Consider the following 23,661-nt stretch of genomic DNA (forward strand, 5'->3'; position numbering starts at 1 on the left):
CGTCGGACTTGCACGTCCCTTGAGTGGAGCCTTCATGGATCTCCGACTGCATTGCTTCGCCGCGGCTTAACCCAACACTGAGATACAAGATTAAAATTTACAAAATGGTCACAGGAACTGCTGTCAGGGCACAGTATATTGAACATAATCATTTTCTCCTGGAAACTGATAACATGGCCTTAAGTTGGGTTCTGAATCGTCCACGTTGAGAATAATGAACCTCTAACTGTTGATCTTCCTGAACCATGTGATTGTGTCTCTGGTTGTGTCAATGCCATACTATCCGATTTTCCTTTGTTGTATCAAGACATTAGTAAGCATCAGATGGACTACCCTGATTTCAAATTGATCATCATTGATATCAAAGCTGGTAAACTTGTAAAACCCTATTGTATGCGCAATGGTGTGTTTTGTTGTAAGGTGCGTAACGACAAGAAATGGAGTGTCCTCAACTCTTGAACCCTGTAGTTTCCCAGTATTATCATAATTCTGCTATGGGCGGATATCTTGGTATCTTTAAAACTCGTCACAAGATTAGACATTTCTTCATTTGGAAGGGTATGGATTTTCAGATTGCTGAGATCGTAAAATCTTGTCATGTGTGTGCGATCAGTAAACCGCCGTTGAACACTAAGGTTGGTATGTTAGCATCATCCCAAGCTTCCTCGCCCATGGAAAGGTTATTTGTAAATTTCATTGGACCGTTACCTCGTTCGAGGCGGGGGTTCAAATTCATACTTGTGTGTGTAGACGGATATTCCCTTTTTCCCTGGACCTTCTCGACTCGTTCAGCTAATGCTCCTACTGTAATAAAGTGTTTGAACCTTATCTTTTGCTCTTTTGGCCCACCTAAGTTTTTGATAACGGATAATGCTAAGTACTTCTCGTGTAATTTTTCAGGAAATCCTGTTTCGACTTGTCGATTTCCCATGTCATTACGTCTCCGTATCATCGTGCCCCATCATATGTAGAGAGAGTGAATCGTAAAATTAAGTCAGCGTTGCTTGCATTTCATCACAAAAATCATCAAAATTGGGATTCCTCCGTACACTGGTTAATATATGAATTAAATTCCGCTGTTCATGAATCTCATATGCAAACCCCTATGTCACTTATGTTCGCTTTCACTCCATTTTCACCCATTTCAAATCTGCTGAAGATTGATGGGTTACTTCCTGAGAAAAAATCCCGAGGAGATTAAAAGAGTGTGGAAAGAAGCCAAAGAGATTAAAAGTTTCATATGCTAAAATTGAGAAGCAGTATAACAAGGGCCGTCGACCTACTGACCTGGCTGTTGGTAATGAAGTCTTTGTCAAGGGTCATTACCAAAGTAAGGCGGTTGACAAATTCACAGGTAAGCTTTCTCCCCGTTTTCATGGTCCGTGTACCATACTTGAATTTTTACCTCTGTCTCTATCTTAGTGTGTAATCCCCATTCCAAAAGGATCCATAGATTGCACCTCAGTCAAGTCAAGCCTGCTTAGGTTTGCACTTGGTGTAATGGGTTAATGTTAAACCCAAGTGTAAGGAGTACTAATATATGACCACCTTGTGTATATTTTTCATGTATATTGCCTTCACATGCTATATAACTAAGAGTTGTTAAGAATTCATGGTCACACTGTGTGATTAATTAAAATGTCAGAACCGGTTATGACAGAATGTAAAGCAAACTACTGTGCCGAGTGAACATGACTTCCATGGAAAGTCTAGAGACCAGGTCTCATGTCACTGTAAGTGTTTCACTTACCATTATCCCATGACATTTTCTAAAACATTGTTGCCCTGGGTGATGGAAACCTATTTTGAAACTAAACGACTACCGGTACCTAATGTTCGTTACTGGATCACTCTGATTCCTTGTTATATATGTGTATGGTACTTGTGCTCTCGCTTTCTGCTTGCTTGTCCTTGTAGCAGCTTGCGCGCAGTTTTCATCCTGAAGCTGCTGTGATCTGAAGCGTCTGTGGACTGGTACATCACACAGATGGCATTGGAGCTATGCATTTGGAGCTGGATCTACTGATGTCATGTGTCTGTTTACCACCTGGTGCGTTGTGTGCTGTACTTACTGGCCATTCGTACACCGTCTGCCTGCATATTGAACTGCCCATGAGATGCCATGTGTTTAAGCTTTCTATGTCATCTAATGCCAAGTAAGACTGTGCAAAAATTCTTACTATTTGCATGAATTGCATGGTAATCAAAGATGTCTATAGACTTCGTAACCTCCTAGATGACGACTACATCATGAAACGAATCTGGTGGTCTATGCCAGGCACATCGGATGCTACTGTGTGCTGTAAATTGGACTATTAACTTACACTGGTGGTGGAATTCAAAATGCTCCCCCTAAGCCCCCTGATGTCCTTCTTCAGGCGGGGGTGATGTGCCGTTATAATTATTGAATAAAACTTGAAATCTGACTGTATACGTCTTCGTATATCTGCATTATATCTCTGGACTTCTCGAATGAGTTGTTTGACCAAATGCAGTGCGCATTTAATATTTCTATGTTGGTAACTTGTGTATTCAACTGACTGAAACGTGTACCTTAACGCAATCTACCCGCGCGCAGTGAAATTCTTAGTGAGTTTGAACGCTGATAGACAGAGCGCGCGTGACTCGCTAGACTGCTGTTGTGTGCTGTCCGCTTCACGAACGGCTGTCTGGTTTTTGAACTTATTGGGGAATGACGCACATATAAGACATAAATGGTCGGAAATTTAATTCTATATAACTTTGGTTATGTAGTATTTATCGATACGACCACCAATAATTTAAATATTTGAGAATTAAATTTTAGGCCTTCCACTAAACTACAATTTCAATCAGTGTGAATAGAATGATTCATAGCCTAGATTATAATGGCTCATACTCCGACTACGCATGCCAATTTTAATTGAGATAGGACCACTCATAACGTAAATATTTAAGAATTACATTTTTGGCCTTCCCCTAAACTACCATTTCACTCAGCGTTAATAAATATATTTATAGCCTACATTGTATCAACTTATCCATCTGCTCTGAATACCAATTTTTATTAAGATAGGACCACTAATAACATAAATATTTGAAAATTAAATTTTAGGCCTTCCCCTAAATTACCATTTCTATCAGGGTAAATAAAATTATTTACGGCCTAGATTGTAACGACTTATTCCCCGACTTTGCATACCAATTTTTATTAAATTCTCTTTAGCCGTTTTCTAGTGATGCGTGTACAGACAGACAGACAGACAGACAGACAGACAGACAGACAGACAGACAGACAGACAGACAGACAGACAGACAGACAGACAGACAGACAGACAGACAGACAGACAGACAGACAGACAGACAGACAGACAGACAGACAGAAATTACGGAAAAGTTAAAAAAGCATTTCCTAGTTACTGTGGACATGATCGATACAGAAATACTATTCTTTTCAAATTCTGAGCAATGTACAGACAAAACTCTAATTATATATATATATATTGTACCGGTAAAAGAGCCCGACTCTCAGATTATATTTTAAAGTAAGCAAGAATATAGTTCTCAGGGCTAAAATTGGGTGACTAGTTGCTAGGGCTCGGTACAGGAGGTAGGGTCCTACATCCAGGTAGATATAAGCTGTCTTCCACATAGTCCTATAATATGGCTCGGATTCTCCAGTTCACCAAGCCGAGCAGGTTGGAACACGTTCCAGAATATTCCAGGGACTCCGTACAGAAGCGGCTGGACTGTCTGGGTTGGTAGAAGGTAGAGATGCCTCGAACTTCCGAGGCCCAGGTTGAACCCCGATGATCCTGGTGATGTTGCAGATAATCATTTGCCACCTCAGTCCAATGTGACTGAGAGGGTTGATGTCTCCAAGGTCACTCGCAGTACTGATGAATCTGAGTTCATAAAAACCTTGTATGATTAACCTATTAGCGAAGTCACTGGTTATTATTCGTCAAGACTTTCAAAATTTAACACTCGTAAAATGATATGTCTCTGTATACGAGCAAAATAAATAATTTCAGAGTTCACCGGTAGCAAAATTCTTTGTCTCTGAATAAATACTGGCAAAAAAACACAAGTCCCTTCACATGAAACTATGACCAAATTTAAAGTTCATCACTGGCGAAGGTACAAGTCTTTGAATGAACACAGACGAAAAACATAAGTCCATCCACATGAAAATCTGAATAGATTTAAAGTTCATCACTGGCGAAATTTATAAAGTTTTGAATCAACACTGGCGAATGTACAAGTCTTTGAGTGAACATGTAGGAAAACCCAAGTCCATCCACATGAATAAATTTACAGTCTATCACTGGCGAAATTTATAAAGTTTTAAATCAACGCTGGCGAATGTACAAGTCTTTGAATGAACATGGACGAAAAACACAAGTCCATCCACATGAATAAATTTATAGTGTATCACTGGCGAAATTTATAAGTCTTTGAATCAACACTGGTGAATATACAAGTCTTTGAGTGAACATGGACGAAAAACACAAGTCCATCCACATGAATAAATTTACAGTAAGGTATCCAAGTCTTTGAATAAACACAGGTGAAATCCTAAATTTATGTTTTAAAGACGTTGAATGAAGTTAGAGTTCATCACCGGCAAAGTTTATAAGTCTTTGAACCAGTACCGGCAAAATCACAAATTAATGCCTACGGGAACTTTGAGCACATTCAGAGATCATTACTAGTAAAGTTTATAAATCACTGTTTATTAGAGGAATGAGTCTCTTTAACACTCGCAAATATTGCAGGTTCAATTTATGAAGAATTCGTTCTTTAACACACGTAAATAGTACAAGTCCAATTATGAATTTAACACACGTAAATAATACAAGTTCATTTCATGAATAATTGGAAAAATTCCAGTCTTGAACACCCGTAAATATTGTAAGTTCAATTATGAAGACTTAGAGAATGTTCTTTAACACTCGAAATATTGCAAGTCCACTTGAGAATACTTGGAAGAATTCCTTCTCCCACACTCGAAGAAAATACAAGTTCACTTTATGAATACTTAGAAAATTACAGAGTTCCTCGTTGGGACTGTCACTACACGACGATTGTAGCAGCGAGAGTGTCCACGCTGACTACTCAGCTGTAACTGAGTGAGCAGGCTACAGTGGGCCCTCCTTTTATTCGATCCGGGACGTCTACGTCACAATGCGGCTTGACTGAATATCTCCTGAATCCCTCGATGGATTTACTTAAAACTCGAGCATTGCGACGTTCAGGTGATCCCAAACAAGATGACATATCGCTCAAGCCGCTAGCATAATTATTACGGGAGTTACAAAATTTTCCCCGTCGAACAATCTGGAATCTAGAATATACGAGTCCAGGCTGGGAACACGTGGTGTGACGGGCGGGCGGTCTAGCTAGTCCCTGTGGCTACGTCACAGCTCACAGCTGTCCTTCACTCGCTTGCTTGCCCCGCTGACGGTAAACAAACCAGGCGTGCTCAGAACATTACGCGTGATAATTAAATGTCATTTATACTCAAAAAATACTCATGTACAGGTCGTAACCGGTACAATATATATATATTATATAGATAGATAGATAGATTACCGTGGGCGTGTGTATTAGGAAGATTTCGGGATCAGTTTCGTTTTTGTCGTAATTTACTTGCCGATCGTTTTCTCGTAGGAATTTAGAGCGTGTTCCTGCGTAACATTTCTCCTTAAGTTCTCGTAAATCACTCTGCTGAGATTTAGTTTTGTTTAGCGACTTCTGGGGTTTTCTTAGGAGATTGACTTGTTCGGTATCTGCTTCCTAGGGTGGTGGTGATTTGTTATTATTGGTAACATGGGTTTCTCCTATGGTTCCGGGCAATCTTCTTCCTTGCGTTAGACCCTTTTTGTTTAAAACAACCTTTATCCTTCCATCAATCTGTGAATCAAGCTGGTATTTTTTCGATTTGAGTCTCAATTTTCTGTTATTATTTCTTTATTTCAGACTGTATTTTAGGTTCTTAGCGTGCGTATGTATGAGTGTCTTGCATTGAGGGTACATCCACAACAGACAGCACGATTTTCGTTTTAAAATATCAAATTCGCCACTGGATATCCCACCACAATCCTTATGAAACCATGAGTTGCATGGTCCATCGCATCCTACAACGATCTCTGTCTCTCTCAGGCCTTTCTTGCAAACTCCACAGAGTATGTAGTTGTCAGCGCTGCTGATTCTTGCTGGCATGGTCAGCTGGGAGATGGTACTTTTGGAGTCGCTTTACGCACTCTCTTTATTTAATGAAACAATAAATATATATTCACTGTGCTAATCTTGGTTGTATTCCTTATCTCTCATGACGCATGTCGTATTTCACCTCGGGATGATTTGATATTACTTTCGCTGATTTCGCATACGAGTAATTCTATTGTAGGATGGGTTCCGCACTTGTTTCGTGCGAGTAGTCTTTTACTACAGCTCTCTCGGTTAAGATTGTAACTCGCTGAAGAGAGAGAGAGGGAGAAAAGCAATTACTTAAAAGTAATGTCCACTCTGATTTCCTAATAGATTGTTGAATTAGGTCTATACTAAACTTCAGTTTAAACCAACCTCGACAAAATGAAAGAACTCAAACAAAACCGTTATAACGCCCATTTAAAATGTGGTAACATTTTCATGTAATGAACGACTTATTCACCATACTATTGAGAAGCTGTATGGCTTGTACGCAGTCTTTAATGCACTAAATCCTTATGTGATCACTTCTCACAATAAGCCACGAAAATAACAACAATATCGACACTAAGTTGTATACACTGGTCATGAATGATTATCAGGCACAAATTCAATTCAAAATTGCTTGATAAAAGATCACACCTTTAGCTTTACAACTCACACCAATTGTAAGTGTAGGTTACGTTAAATCACAATCACAGTGCTGTACACTCTAGAATTACGTTGTCATGTAATATCGGTGGCAATTAATACGTTATTTCCTGTTTAAATACACACTTTGAAAAAATATAATATACGACAAAATATGAATCTAGTTGTTTCCTTCCAGATTTGGAAGCATCCATTAAAGTTGAGTTCTGTCAAATTTCAAAATACAAAAATATCACACCAGCACGCTGTTTAGCTCATAACATTTAAACATTTAATCATTTAACATTTAAACTTGAGAAACACATTAAGAAACTAACAGACACGACTGTCACCTGCTTTCCAAAGTCTATATTGAGTCGGACCCACTTCAGTGGCATATCAAACGCATCAATGAGTATAAATTGAACACACCCGAAAGGTTACTTTGACTCTCTTAAGGGCCGCATACACGCGCAGACTTCTGGAATACTTACCTGCACAGACTTGCCTCCGGGAGGTAAGTCGGAAGTATGCAGTTGCACCCACACGCTCAGACTAAATGATTATTTACCGAGGAAGTTGAATACGACGCGCCCAGCTGTTTTCTGTTTACGATTTTGCGCTTCGGATTGTTGAAAAATATATACGGATTGAAATTAATTAGATAGTCGGTATAGAAGATGAGTTGTTATTTGTACATAATGTAGCGCTCTGCACGAAGAAGACGCGCAAAAAGATATTTCAGTTTTCATATTTGTAGGTTACCAAGTTTACATTTATTGCCGCAGCTCTGAGATAGCGCTTTCGTTGCAAAGTCTCCGGCTGAATTTAAGCAGCGCCAGAATGTCAGAGACTTGCCTGCAGACTTTTTGTCGGCAGACTTATCGGCCATACACAGAGAGACATGTCTGAAGAGACTGTTTTGCGCAGACTTACCTCCGACTAAGTCTGCGCGTGTATGGGGCCCTTTAGGGAGTCCGGTGCCTTTGGGTCCAACTGAGACTTGTTCTCACCCAGAACCAGAACTGTCGCTGCGGTGACATCAGTGATACTGAGTAGCCTACTGACGATATGCTAAAGGATAGTTTCCTTGCTGTAGTAAGTCGGTCGCACTTCGGTGGCATATCAAACGCATCAATGCGGAAAAAATCATATTGTTATTAAATCATTGTGGTAGCTTTTGTGGTCTTCTACTACTATCTCCTTCAGTAATGTTGTAGAGCTTCCTAAATGTAATCTTCCCTTCATCCAAGACCTGTTCCAGACATTTTTTCTTCTCTCATTTTTTTAATGTCAGCAGTAACATCTTTGCGAGTATGCCTACTCTAGCTGCTGTATTAACTTCAGCATCCATTTAAACAATTAGTACTGTAAGAAAACACGACAGAACGTACAGAATTAATATTTACCAATTCACGTGTGGTTTCCCACAGAGCTGTCAAATTCGGCACTTTTAAATTATGGGAGTTGGCTACCATGTGGGAATGACTGCAACGAAAAAGATGAAAGGACGGGAGATTGTGACATTTGTTAGATTTTAAAACGAATTTAATGTGGGGGGGAGCAGATTGTGTGGCAAACATGTGAATAAAATAATTCGAATCACTCGCGTGGTATGATCTGTGACATTTTTATCGCGTGTCAAGGCGAACATCTAATAGTGAGGCCTAATTGTACCGGTTGGTCGGAATGTTGCCGGTTATAGTTTAATGTATTTGGCTGTTTATGTAAATTATTGGCAGTTTTATTTGATTTAAACTGTCACTTTTATCCCTGTAAAATAATTTGGTTTTGTTGACAGTGATCCATAATGTTTGAGTGGGCGTACAGGGGTATAAATGCTTCGGTACCTGGAGACGGAGGACCGGAATGTGCTCAATTTCTCTCTTTGACTAGAAGGTTTATCGAAACAGTTGTAGCTGTACTTGTTTCTGCCTATTTGATTTCTTGGGGTTATAGGAATCTGTCACCTATCGAGAGTAATTGTTATAAGAAAAGAGATCGAGGAGGAAAGAGATTATTATTAGTTTTAGTCTCCCTTATATGGGGTATGGAAATAGGATTTAAATTCGCGTCTGAAACTGTAATATATTTGTTAAATCCATGCCATATCATTACAGCAATACAGGTAGGCTGTTCTACATTTTTTTCATTGGATTGTCTTATGTATGCTATGTTGTTATTAAATGTGTGTTTAAACACACCGTTAGTGTAAATATTACAGATCATTCAAAATTTCTGTCATCTGCATCAGAGAGCACACAAACAATGAGTTGATGGCTGGTGATGTCCACTTTGGATACAGAACCTATGGTGGAAACCATGAACGGCTACCCCAGTATACACGTGTCGAAGAGCAAAGTTTGATTGTTTCCATTAGTCATTTTTCATGTCTGGCGTCTGAAAGAAGTCTGGGTCCACCATTTAGGCTTTTTGTTCCCTGTTCTGAATGTGTATATCATTTGCTGAGGTAGATTCCAAGTTGAAACTCAATGCTAACTCCTGCATAAGGGAATTTGTGCGCACTAGCAAATAGACTATCCTGGTTTGGGTAAATTTGGATAACCAAAGTACTCTTAAGTTGGTGACTTTCAGTGATTCCTGTCTTCTCAAATTTGCAGGGATGAGTTGTGCCCATATTTCTGTTAAGAGCATAGCAGGCTATTGGAGCAGTCTTTATGTGAAAGAGCTGCAGTGCTGTTCCAAGAGACAATTTCTCCAGTTTTTTTATGTCAAGAATGTCCCTGGATGTTGTGATATACCTTTTCCCCTGTGGTTGATGAACATTTTTCTCTGTAATTAGCAGAGTCAGTTCGAAATACTTCAGTTTACCAATTCCAATTGTATACTGCCACAGTGAAGACTTCCATTTTGATGCCTTTCCAACTCTTCTGAACTTCATAAGGTTGGTTCTGCTGCTAACGATATCCAATCCATTGTTTTGCGACCATGTTTATAACCTGTCCAGTCCATTCTGTAATTCTGATTTTCTTTGTGACATCAGTATCATGTCATCTGTGTAGAGAAACATTGTCGTTTCATTGGACAATACCTCTATGATAACAATGAGTCAGAAGATTGAACAGCAAAGGACACAGAGGATGTCCTTGGAGGAAACCATTTGTTCACACCCATCACTAACAGCATATTGTAACTAAGTATGCTCTCTAGGAATTGCCAAAGAGGTTTTCTTTGGCCTAAAATGTAGGTTAGCTTTTCCGTTATAATGGTTCGCCTTTCTGTTTTACGGGTATCTTTCTTTGATGAATACATTAGTTGAAAATTGCTGTCCAAATTTAAATTGTTATAGCAGTGATTCATTTAACAGTTCATTGGTTAAAGAGTCTGGTCCTGGGGCTTCGTGCTGCCTAGACTTGAAAAGCGTAACAAAGTTTCTCAGTTCTTATGGGAATTATGACAACCTGAGTTGTGACTAAGTTGTTTTGTCCAGTCATCTGGGTCTTTTGAAGATTGTTAGAAAAATGTTCTTCCCAATTTTTCAAAGGTACCTGAAATCTGACTTTGGTTCTCCTAGGTTCGAAGACTTTGTACGGAGCAGTTTCAGCTTGTCTAATTTTGGTTGTTTCTTTTGAGCATATTAAAGTCATTTCTCTCTAAGTAGGATTTTATATTTCCTTTCTCTTTAGAGTATTCTGCTAAATTTCTTTTGGAGTCAAATACCGTTGAGTAGATTTCAGTGCCAAACTAGGGTTTACCTTCCCTGCTTGGTGGTCTTTTCCCCACAGATTTCAGTAGGGCTTCTTGGAGTGAATCCAAAGTCTTATTGACATTGCCAGTCTGCGTACAGGATATTGTTGCATCTTTATTCAATAGTTGTTCTAATAAAACATTATCAGTGAGTGAGTTGGCTGTACATTTAGAGGCGCACAGCTGTGAACTTGCATTCTGGAGATAGTGGGTTTCAGTCTCTCTGTTGGAAGCCCCGATGATGGGTTTCCTATTTTAACAACAGGCAAAAGCTGGGGCTGTACCTTAAGGCCGTGACTGCTTCCTTCCCGCTCCTAGCCCATTCCTATCTCATCGCCGCCATAAGACTTACTGTGTTGGTGCAACGTAAAGCTATTAAAAAAACAACAAAATACAAAGCAAAACCTTATCAAGATGTCATGGAGTTCATTGGGGCTGTGCATTCTTGACTTTCAGATTGTTTTTTATGTAGGTCTATATTGTTTTCATGATGGATTGTGTGTAATATTTCTGTGAAGACAGTTGACTGTGACTAAATATTACTGGTTTTTATTTTGTTGAAAGAGAATTTATTGTTTTAAAAAAAATATTTGTGGAAGAAAACCTTTTCTTGTTTGTCAGTGCATGCCAGTTGAAGCAACTGTAGAACCAGACTGATTAGTAACGAAAAGTTACCTATATTTGATCAAGATAGCTCTTCAGTGAAGAGTGGGGAAACCATGTACTGGAGTTGAAAATAATTATCTTTTAATTTAGTTACTTTTTTATCTGTTAATTTTTGGGCATACTATCAACATGAGCTATAGAACTAGTGTGAAACATAGCAGTGCCAGTGGTAGAATTTCAGTAACAGTACAATACTAGCTCTGAAAGAGAATACTGTGAAGGGAGCAGATGACAGTGCTCTGTTGTTCCTAGTTGTTTACTGACGTCACCAGAAAATGCTACCAACCGTTGACATAAACACAAGTTGCGATGTTAGGATAATTTTTCACTATTGGTTGCTTTTCTTTAGACTTTTGTTTATATGAGTGTGTATTAATTTATCACCATTGGTTTATTTTTAGCATAGGCATAACAGAACTGATATCATGAGTACAGGGTGTATGGTAACAATAAGGTACGGCTAGACTTTCAGGACACATTCCTCACACATAGAAGAAGAAAATGTTGTATGGACATGGGTCTGAAAATGCGTTATTTCCATGTTAGAACTCATTTTCTACAACTGTACGTAGTGCACTCAGGAACAGAATGTACCAGCATACCACATGAAACTCTTCCTTACATGAAATGTTCAAAATGCTCTACATTAACATTGATGCACGCATCAAACTACGGTCGCATTGGCATTAGATTGAAGATAAAGTTGGAATTCAAGAGGACAAACTGGGACAGATATTTGTTTCTAGGAAGGGGAGTTAGGGATTGGAATAACTTACCAAGGGTGACGTTCAATAAATTTCCAATTTCTTTGCAGTCCTTTAAGAAGAGGCTAGGAAAACAACAGATAGGAGATCTGCTACCTGGGAGACTGTCCTAAATGCAGCTCAGTAATGATTGATTGATTAGCGCATATGGGATTCAGTCCATTTCATTAATAGCTGCACCTCATATGCTGATCTCTTCCTAAGCATCTTAACACGGGGTCTACCTTCAGTTTTTTCGTTACCTCTTTATTTTTCTGCACTGTACAGGGAGTTAAGGACAAAATAAAACTTGTCCTCAAGATTTGTTTTTTACTAATGGCTGCAAACAAAATGCAAGTCACAGTTGGAGAATGAGATGGTTCTGTTTGAAGATGTAATTTACTTTCTTCCACATAAAATATCACAACATTCCTTCAGGGCCTAATTTGCATATTCCACTGCATGTATTCATCAGTCTGGCTCTTTGGCTGAGTGGTCAGCAAACTGGCCTTCGGTTCAGAGGGCCTAGGATTTGACTCTCGTCCAGGCGAAGTTTTATCAGTCACCATTGATCTGCATTTAGGGAAGTTGCCCAGGTGGCAAGAGTGCCTATCAATTGTTTAGTCTTCAATAATTTAAAAGAATTTGGAAATTTATTGATAATCTCTCATGGTAAATTATTCCAGTCCGTGCTCCTTTTCTTGTAAACAATATTTGTCCCAATTTGCTCTCTTGAAGTCTTCATATTGTGAGATTTTGTACTTTCAAAAACACCATTCAAACTTATTCGTCTACTGATTTCATTCCACACCATGTCTCCACTGACAGCTCAGAACGTACCTCTTAGTTGAGCAGCTTGTCTCCTTTCTCCCAAACTACTATCACATTGGCATTAGATTGAAGATAAAGTTGGAATTCAAGAGGACAAACTGGGACAAATAATTGTTTTTAGGCAAGGGAGTTAAGGATTAGAATAACTTCATAAGTTCATAACCCTTAATAAGTCTTCCCAGACCAAAGTTTGCAACATGCTACTCTTTTGTCAGAAATCATCAGGAACAAATAGAGCAGCTTTACTTTAGATTTTTTCCAGTTCTCGAATCAAGTAATGCTGGTGGGGGTCCCATACACTGGAACCATACTCTAATTGTGGTCTTTCCAGAAACTTGTATGCCCTCTCCTTTACATCCTTAATCATCATCATCATCATCATCATCATCATCATCATCATAATTTTCCATTATCCAGCTGTAGCCGGGTAGGGGCAAATATGGTTCCTCTCCACTTTCTTTGGGCTTTCCATCACTCCTCCCTTACTATAACCCATAAATACCCTCATAACCATATGAAAAGAGCTGTAAACTTCATTTAGAATTCCATTTATATGCTTACCCCAACAAAGATCTTTCTTTATATTAGTTATTAGTTTTAAGAATTTTTCCTCTTTCAAGACTCTTTTGATTATCCATACATCAATAGTCGTCATATTGTCATACAGTATTTTTAATTATTGTAATGTAATACAATATAATATATATTTCTGTGCAAAGGCCAGGTAAAATAAAACATTCCTTCCTTATATTAACACCTAAGTACTTCCAGTGATCCTCATAAATCATCCTGAGTGGCTCAGTCAGTTGAGGCGCTGGCCTTCTGACCCCATTGGCAGGTTCGATCCGGTTAAGTTCGGTGGTATTTGAAGGTGGTCAAATATGTTAGCCTCGTGCTGGTAGATTTACCGGCACATAAAAGAACTCCTGTGGGACTAAAATCCAGCACCTTGGCGACTCCAAAAACCATAAACGTAGTTAATGGGACTGAAAGCAAATAACAATATTATCATTATTATAATTATGAGGAATCATCTGCAGGAAGCTTTATCACTGATTCCAGTTCTTTACTCATATTGTATACATGTATAAGAAAACATAAAGGTCTAATAATACTGCCTTGAGAAATTCCCCTCTTAATGATTCAGGATCAGATAATGTGTCTCTTAATCTAATTATCCGAGTTCTCTTTTCTAGAAATGTAGCCACCCATTCAATCACTCTTTTGTCTACTCCAATTGCATTAATCTTTGTCACTAGTCTCTCATGATTTATCCTATCAAAAACCTTAGATAGGTCAAAAGTGATACAGTCCATTTGACCTGAATCTACATAGAAACATAAAGTACGCGCACCTTTTAGCGATAGATTTTTGTCCGGGTTGAGGAGTAACGAGGGAGCTCTGTCGGTTCGGGTTATACTGCCAACTGAATGGAAATGAAATCTGAATTGAATCAATAATATTATTGATCGATATGAATTTTCTAAACCTTTATTATCTTAAGCTAGCAACTGTGTCACACACACATTATACAACATTATATAACATTTCTTGATGCGAATCTTGTTCCTAGCATGAATTCTATAGTTTGGCTTTGCTGTGTAAATAACAAGAGTACTAGTACGTAGAGTGCACGTCAGATGTCGCACAGGGATGCATACACGATTCGTAGTTTTCATTTCAAAGGTTGCCAATACGTATTTCGAAGATAACAGAGGTCGACCGGTTCAGCACTAGGGTGTGCATGTATCACTAAAAGGTGCGCGTACTATACATACTTGCATGCATACATACATACATACATACATACATACATACATACATCATTGTAGACGCCTTGCAGCATTCAGGCTTTAAGCCTCTGTGAATTTACTAAATGCCTCCGCAATCCTCTATTTGTAACTAGCTCTGAGGCAGTGTTAAGATCCATGCCTCTTATCTTTAAATCATTAAAATCTGAGGCTAACAATCTAAAATATCTGCTATATGTTGCTGGAATTCTACAAGTTGAGCTTGAGTGGAGTAACTTTTCTCAAACCCAAACTGTCTTCTATCAAACCAGTTAGTAATTTTGCAAACAGAATCAGAAAGAATGCTTTCCCAAAGGTTACATTCAACACATGTCTAGCTGATTAGCCTGTAATTATCGGGTTTACATTATCACCCTCTCCTTTGTACACAGGGTCTACTGTAACAACTCTCCATTCATTTGATATAACTCCTTCATTTATTCCCAGAAATCTTATCAATTCCACCTGCTTTTCTAGTTTTCAACTTTTGTATCTTATTGTAAATGTCTTTGTTACACACACACACACACACACACACACACACACACACAGAGCCTCGCATGACGCAGGTTGCAACGAAATAGAGTTAGAAATGGTTATGGAAGTAAGGAGAAATTGGAAGGAACTTACTAGGAAATTGAATCTAGCAAAGAAGGTCAGCTAAGGATAACATGATGGCAAGCATAATTGGTGGTCATACAAATTTTAGTGAAAAATGGAAGGGTATGTATAGGTACTTTGAGGCAGAAACAGGTTCAAGGAAGGACATTCCAGGAATCATTAATGAACAAGGGGAGTGTGTATGCAAGGATCTTCAAAAGGCAGAAGTATTCAGTCAGCAGTATGTAAAGATTGTTGGTTACAAGGATAATGTCCAGATAGGGGATGTGAGTAATACTAAAGAAGTATTCAAATTTACCTACGATAACAATGGCATTTACAATAAGATACAAAAGTTGAAAACTAGAAAAGCAGCTGGAATTGATCAGATTTCTGGGGATATACTAAAGGCAATGGGTTGGGATATAGTACCATATCTGAAATACTTATCTGATTGTTGTTTGGTTGAAGGAGCTATACCATATGAATAGAGAGTTGCTATAGTAGTCCCTGTGTATAAAAGAAAGGGTGATAGACATAAAGCTGAAAATTACAGGCCAGTTAGTTTGAGATGCATTGCATGTAAGCTTGTGATTATATTAGATGTGTTTGCAAAATTAATAACTGGTTTGACAGAAGGCAGTTGGGGTTTAGGAAAGGTTATTCCACTGAAGCTCAGCTTGTAGGATTTCAGCAAGATATATCAGATATCCTGGATTCAGGAGGCCAAATGGACTGTATTGCGATTGACCTATCTAAGGCATTTGATAGGGTACATCATGGAAGACTACTGGTAAAAATGAGTGCAATTGGACTAGAGTGACTGAATGGGTTGCTATATTTATAGAAAATAGATCTCAGAGAGTTAGAGTAGGTGAAGCTTTGTCTGACCCTGTAATAGTTGAGAGGGGAGTTCCTCAGGGCAGTGTTATCGGACCTTTATGTTTTCTTATATATATAAATGATATGAGTAAAGGAGTGGAATCGGATGTAAGGCTTTCTGCGGATGATGTTATTCTCTATAGAGTGATAAATAAGTTACAAGATTGTGAGCAACTGCAACGTGACCTCGAAAATGTTGTGAGATGGACAGCAGGCAATGGTATGTTGATAAACGGGGTTAAAAGTCAGGTTGTGAGTTTCACCAATATGAAAAGTCCTCTCAGTTTTAATTACTGCGTTGATGGGGTGAAAGTTCCTTTTGGGGATCATTGTAAGTACCTAGGTGTTAATATAAGAAAAGACCTTCATTGGGGTAATCACATAAATGTGATAGTTAATAAAGAGTACAGATCTCTGCCCATGGTTATGAGGGCATTTAGGGGTTGTAGTAAGGATGTAAAGGAGAGGGCATATAAGTCTCCGGTAAGACCCCAACTAGAGTATGGTTCCAGTGTATGGGTCCCTCGCTAGCAGCTGGATTTGTTCTGGGTGATTTCCGACAAAAGAGGAGCTGTTAGTGGAGAGATGGCGTGGGAGGACATCAGTAGACGAATAAGTTTGAGTGTCTTTAAAAGTAGGAAAGATCACAATATAAAGATAAAGTTGGAATTCAAGAGGACAAATTGGGGCAAATGTTGATTTATAGGAAGGGGAGTTAGGGATTGGAATAACTTACCAAGGGAAATGTTCAATAATTTTCTGATTTCTTTGAAATCATTTAAGAAAAGGCTGGGAAAACAACAGATAGGGAATCTGCCACCTGGGCGACTGCGCTAAATGCAGATCAGTAGTGATTAATGACCCCACCACCCAATCCTGTTTATGTGTACTGCTTCATCCATTGAGTTCATTTCTAACTTAGCCTTTATATCCTCATTCTGAGTACTCCGTTACCATTGTTTCCACCTATTTGTAACAGCAAGCATTCTCGCTACTTTCATGTCTGCTACTTCTAACTTACGAGCAAGATATCCTGAGTCCACCCAGTTTTCACTCCGATGAAGCAAAGTTGGTCTGCAAACAGACTGGTATAGAGATAGTTTTGTCCGGGAGCAGACTTCTTTCTTACAAAATACTGTTGATCGCATTTGTTGCATATTTTTTGATGTCCTTGATGTATTGCTTTTCAGATTTACTTATTGGCTGCACCACCCAGTGAGAAAGTTACTGCTATGTTCCGAATCCACTTATACTTTTTAAATGGTGCTGTATTGGCATTCCTTTTCCCGGTGACAGATACGCGAATAGTAAGTATAATAATTTTTGTGTCCATTCTTCATTCCTTTGTTCACTTCCATGCTTCCTTAAAATCACAGCTACATTTTTCTTGTTCGATGAAGTTTAAAAGGATATTTTAAAAGACAAATTATTATAATTCTGTGCTAATTTAACACTTAAATAGTATGTTACCATCTTGAATAATATGTGAAAATTTTATTGAAAATTCATAAATCACTGTACTTGAAGTTCTGTTTCACTCTTTTCAGGCTAAATAATACCTTTGTACCATGAAAGGCCTTAGAAATGCTTGCCAGTTGAAGATTTTCTGTCGTAGTAGAAATCAGCTATAATTCCCCATTATTACAGGGTTTTATTGACCTTAATAATGTTTTTCCATTGTCGTTATTTACTGAAGAAAATATTTTCCCTGGTTTCATGTACTCATCATTCACAGTTCCAAAATTTTCTAGAAAGTATATTTTTGACTGATTTTGGAGGAAAGAAAATTGCTGCCTTTATGATCCTTCAGTACTTTATTGAAGCTGATGTGTAGGTGTCTTGCTTATACAATAGATCACATAACTTGATGAATAGCTTGAATGTCACATGCGTAACAATTATCAACAATACATAATTATCCAACCAATCAGAAATTGGCTTGCAACTGCCAACTTCAAGTAATTAAATAAATCTACAAAAATTAAAATCTCTTCGTAACATTTTGCCCCTCGCCCCTGCCCTTGAAAGGAATTTTTTTTAACTAACTATTGTAATCTTCTACCTAATGAAAAATGTAAAAACTTAAATAGTCTTATGTGTATTAATACAAAGCTCTACATACATAGATATTTTATTAAAAGAAAGAGATATTGAAATTATATCTTTGATGTTAAATATCACAAAGTTAAAAAAACACAGGAAATCTTCAATTCTCCTTGTCATTATCCTTTTCAATGGGAAGAGGGAATATCTTCTTGATGCTTCAGGTGAAAGTTCTATTAGCTATGCGAATGGTGACAAATCTCACCTCAGCACCTTCTCCAAGGTGAACTTGAACTACCCTACAATTTTTTTTTTTTTTTTGCTATTGGCTTTACGTTGCACCGACACAGATAGGTCTTATGGCGACAATGGGACAGGAAAGGGCTAGGACTGGGAAGGAAGCGGCCGTGGCCTTAATTAAGGTACAGCCCCAGCATTTGCCTGGTGTGAAAATGGGAAACCACGGAAAACCATCTTCAGGGCTGCTGACAGTGGGGTTCGAACCTACTATCTCCCGAATACTGGATACTGGCCGCACTTAAGCGACTGCAGCTATCGAGCTCGGTTACCCTACTACTAGGCCACTCTCGAGTTGGGGTGTTATCCTCAGTTAACAGCACCAAAGAATCAACAATGTCAGTATCATGCTACTTGACACGTTTTTGCAATTCCTGCAAGTATTCTCGCTGCCTACTCTTCCACAACCACTGCTGGATTTTCTGCAAATGCTGCCAATGTGACCAGTGGTATCAGATTCTCTTGTAGCTGCGCAAAACGAAGCTTTCTTCCAACACAAATCAATCCTTCACTATTCAGAAATGGACTGAGTGACTGTAGTGAACTCTTCTTCAGGAGGTCTTGATTATTAATTAAACAATGTAGTACAGTACTTCTAACTGTGTCCATCTGACTACCTGTTTGTCTGCTTTGTAAGTTTCTTGTAAGTATACTGAAACTTTATTTTTTTCTTTCTGGTAGTTTTAGTTTGCGATTGACATCATGTGATAGCCAGGAGAACGTTTCAGATAGACTGGCTGCCAGAATTTTGTTGCTCGCTTAGCACCACCCAGGGGTCACAAGTAGGGTAACTATAAACGTGAGCAACATCGACCCCCAAGCTACGTGCCTACTCGGGTAGCTGGGCTGACTTCTTTATTCCATCGGAGTCAGTGTTAGTCACTGGAAGGGCTGGACATTCTTATATGAAATATTGTTTTCTTGTTATTGTAATATATTCTGTTCCGGGGATTTCGTGGAACACAGATGTGCAAGAAGGTGCTGGGGTGAATGGGTAGGCAGTGAAATGATCAGAGCATAAGTTAAAACATTAAATTTTGAAATTTTATTTCTTTTCTAATTTTGAGATTTGGTAGTGAGACAATCTGGATGAACAACAGTAGTATAAGATGAGCTCATCAGCTCCCACAATAACAATGACTTAAAGCCAAAAATCAGGTACAAGAGAGAAAATTTACAAGGAATGAGCAAAATACCTCTGAAGGTACACTATTTTACAAGAGCACATTTGCTCCACTCACATTGTATAGTAGTTTGAGCTTCAAATGTTAATACAATGCGGCCTCTTAGTGGCACCAGTTTCTTACACAGTCATACTCGACAAACTTCAGATAGCACGTTTACTGTCATTTCTGCTCGACAGTCTGTTATACACTCATCTATTAAGTAAAGACAATTTAAACAGGGGCAAAGAATGCCCACTCTAAATGGCCTTAGTGTACAAAATAAATGGTTTTAAACAATCGGCCATGAACAAAAGGCTACGAGGCGAAACACTTGCACTCATTTTGAAAGTCACTTTAAAATCCTAAATGGGGTTACGGCTCGAAATTGCAGAGGCTAAGTCTATACTACAAAGGGACTCTTTATTCCCTAAATTTACATATTTCCTAGCAGGGATTCGAACAGAGCCCTTAGACTTGGCAAAAATTTACATTTAAACTTAAACTTTAGAATTTTACATTAAGAAAAGAAGTTTGAAACCTTCCCCTCAAGTTATCTGCCCGGAGCTATCACATATCAAGAGATGTCTGCCATAACCTTGAATTATTAGGCCTTCCGACGATGGCAATGCTGCCCCTGCCTCCTAAATACGTCGTACACACACACACACACACACACACACACACACACACACACACACACACACTAAACCGGAACGATGAAGATGACAATACAGCCCTAAAGCGCCCAGCTTTTATAGCAACGCAGAGGTGAAGTCTTCAGCTAGGCATAATGTCTGTACACACCCCAAATTTTAATTGGCTAGAGAAATATACACAAAATTCCTGATTGGTTAATAACTAACTTACGGTTTACAAACAATGAATATTCCCTTTAAAGGGTAATTGTCTGTAATCCCACCAGAGGGGCACATACGCTGATGGTAGAGAGATCTAAAGATTAGAGGTCCAGATATCTTGTGGTACATAGTTTAGGATTCACAGCACAGATAGCCTTCTAGAAGGTGCGCAGTTCAACAGGACGGAGAAGGTGTACCCCCAGTACATATTCAATTCCATATGTAGATTTTATGCCATACGCTAAATAAATAAAAGTTTGCAATTATAAATGAATCTTTGAGAATATCCTACTACAGTATATGGCATAATTTTGGGAATGATGAAAATGTATTGAGTAGAATGCTGGTTGATGTTGCTGTCAATGTAACTGCTGTCACTTTCAGCTCTGGTAGTTCGGATTCATATTCTATTGAATGCTCTGGTTGTTGATGTTGTATGCGGGGCCAAGAAGGCTTGCTCCACCAAAACGCTTTATCTTTGAGTTCTGTTGAATTGATTATCCTTGTCAGAAGGTCAACTGGATTTTCAGTTGATGAAGCATGATTCCAGATTGTTGCATCAATGGGTTCTTGAATCTTTGCCATCCTGTTTGCCACAAATGTCTGTGCAACCATGGCTCAGTGTTGATCCATCCCAAAATGTTTGTGTTGTCACTCCATAATTTGATCTAATTTTTTCTTTCAAAGTACTTACTGTTGTTTTGACTTGTTGTGTGAGAGGAAGGGCTGCTTCCAATTAGAGTCTTGGCAACAAAATGGTCTTTAAGGGAGCTACTTTCATCTTTGTACAAGGTAAATTGGAAACATAGAAACCACTTTGTGTTTGACAAACAGCATAAATGCAGGCTCTAAAAACCCTCTCTGAAGCATCACCAAATTCAAACAAATAAAAAGAGCCAGAGCGATTTCCAGGATTTACATTTCTCAGAATTCTGATATTGTTCAGTCTTTCTAATGACATGTAGTACTCATTCCAAATCTGAAGGTGCTCTAGGGACAATGGCTAATCCCAGTCCAATCCATCTACTGTATCCATAAGTGTTGCATCAACAACTTCCCTTTGGATTACCATTGATGCTTTTACGGCCCGTTATAGACATAATATAGGCATTTTGGGCTTATGCCGTGTCCAGGAAATAAGCTGAAATTCTTCATGTTTTGCAGAGAACTTTGCTCCACGTCTTCAGAAGAAAATCTTGATTGTTCACAAGGAAGACTTCTCCAACAATGGAAGTTGGAATTTAGACGTTAGTAATAGAAGTGTAAGTGGTACATTAATTTGTCACCAGATGGCTCACCGTATGCAGTACAGGTGTGTACACCTGTTATGTCCCCATCCCAGACTGATTCTGATGGTGCCATCAGCTTCCGCTTTGAATGCTAGCGCTGTACTGTGTACGGTGAGCCATCTGATGGCAAATGAATGTACCACTTACACTTCTGTTACTAACTTCTAAATTCAAACTTCCATTCTTGGAGAAATCTTCCTCGTGAACTGTCGAGATTTTCTTCTGAAGGCACGGAGCAAAGTTCACTGCGAAACGTAAAGAATTTCACCTTATTTTCTGGACATGGCATAAGCCGAAAAAGCCTGTATCATGTCTATAACTTCCCTTTTATCAGTCATGGACCCACGAGTTCTAGAGGCTCAAAAATCTGTGCAATTTTGGAGGTGACTTCCCTTTTGGATCTCAGTGACTGCTTTGCCAGCTGAACACGAAACTGAAGGCAATCTTGTGCTGAGTTCCAAAGGAGTCAGTCTTACTAGCTCACCTTTGTCTAAAACCAGTAAAATCCCTTTATTACTTTTGCTCTCCAAATCCTGCAAGATCCATTTACTGTTGGACCTCCATTTCCTCAAATGTTTTCCATTGCTTTTGAGAATATCTTGTATTTGCCGCTGTAGCCGCATCAGATCTTCTAGGATGTCTCCTCCACTTAAGCAGTCATCCATATAAAAATCATTGTGAATAGCCTTTGCTGCTGACGTAAATTCATTTTTATGACGAGTAGCCAATTCATTTAGATATCTCTTGGCATGGTAAGGTGCTGATGCTGTTTCGTATGGTACCGTCTTCAACTGATAAATCCTCACAGAGGCTGAAGGTCCCTCTTTCCATAAAATCTGTCATAATGCTTGATCTTCAGAGTGGATGAGGATTTGCCGAAACATCTCTTCCACATCTGATGACATACTTGACTTCAAAATCTAAGTCATCATCATTTTCATTTCCCCTTGTCCAGCTCCTGCCAGGTCGGGGTGTTGATGACACTTCTCCACCGTTGCCTCTCCTCCACCACTCCTTTTCAGTAATTGTATTTTGTCCAGTCTTCTTTTTCTTATACTGTTCTTGACAGAGTCCATCCATCTTGCTCTGGGTCTCCCTGTTTCCCTCTTTCTTTCTATCTTAGCCTCTCCAATACTTGTTTTGGTATCCTTCCCTCCTCCATCCTTGTAATATGTCCAAACCATCACAATTTATTCTTCTCCATCCTATCACTCAGTTTTTCTATCCCTATCTCTCTTCTGACCTCAACATTTCTTACTCTGTCTCTCTTTGTCTTCCCTACCATACTGCTCAGGAACTTCATCTTATTGGCCAGAATTTTACTCTCATTTCTTTCTGTCGAGTCCAAGTCTCTAATGCATATGTTAATTTAGGGGTATAGTACATCTTGTACATTATCTCTTTACATTTCATAGGAACTTCTCTGTTCCACACCAGGTTTCTTACATTCTGGTAGAATGTATTTCCTGCTTGTACCCTTCTGCTGATCTCGTTATCCAACCTTACATCTTACATCATTTCACGTCCCAAATATTTGAAGTATTCAACAACGGCAAGGTATCCTCTGATACTAATGATTCCTTTTCCTTCTTTTTTTTCCCCTTGTCATCACCATTGTTTTGCTCTTCTCCACACTGATTTTCATACCATATTTCCCAATATTGTCATTTAAAGCCTCTAGTTGTATTTACACTTCTGTACTCTTGCCTCCCCAGATCACTATGTCATCTGCAAACAACAATACTTTCATAACCCCTCCATAAGGTGCCTTTGTTTCCTTTAGAATTTCATCCATAACCATTATAAACATTAGAAGAGACAATAAACTTCCATGTCTTAGTCCAATTTGGTTTCCAAACCAATCTGTTCTCCCCACTGGAGTCTGGACACAACTGAAACAATTCTCATACATTGCTTTCACAAGTTCCCTTGATTGCCTTCCACATCCTTATCTTTCCAGGGTTTCT

At 38.7% G+C, this 23,661-nt stretch overlaps 1 protein-coding gene across 1 annotated transcript in view; it reads left to right on the forward strand.

Moving 5' to 3' along the window:
• Positions 1-8,345: 8,345 nt before the first annotated feature.
• LOC136877809 (transmembrane protein 164) overlaps positions 8,346-23,661 on the forward strand; it is a 129,599-nt gene continuing 114,283 nt past the window's right edge. The window contains exons 1-2 of the mRNA XM_067152013.2: positions 8,346-8,950; positions 17,233-17,349. Coding sequence (XP_067008114.1) covers positions 8,633-8,950; positions 17,233-17,349 — 435 coding nt within the window. The 5' untranslated portion in view covers positions 8,346-8,632. The remainder of the gene's footprint in view (positions 8,951-17,232; positions 17,350-23,661) is intronic.

Source organism: Anabrus simplex, chromosome 7 (genome assembly GCF_040414725.1).
Source record: "Anabrus simplex isolate iqAnaSimp1 chromosome 7, ASM4041472v1, whole genome shotgun sequence".
NCBI classification, from domain to species: domain Eukaryota; kingdom Metazoa; phylum Arthropoda; class Insecta; order Orthoptera; family Tettigoniidae; genus Anabrus; species Anabrus simplex.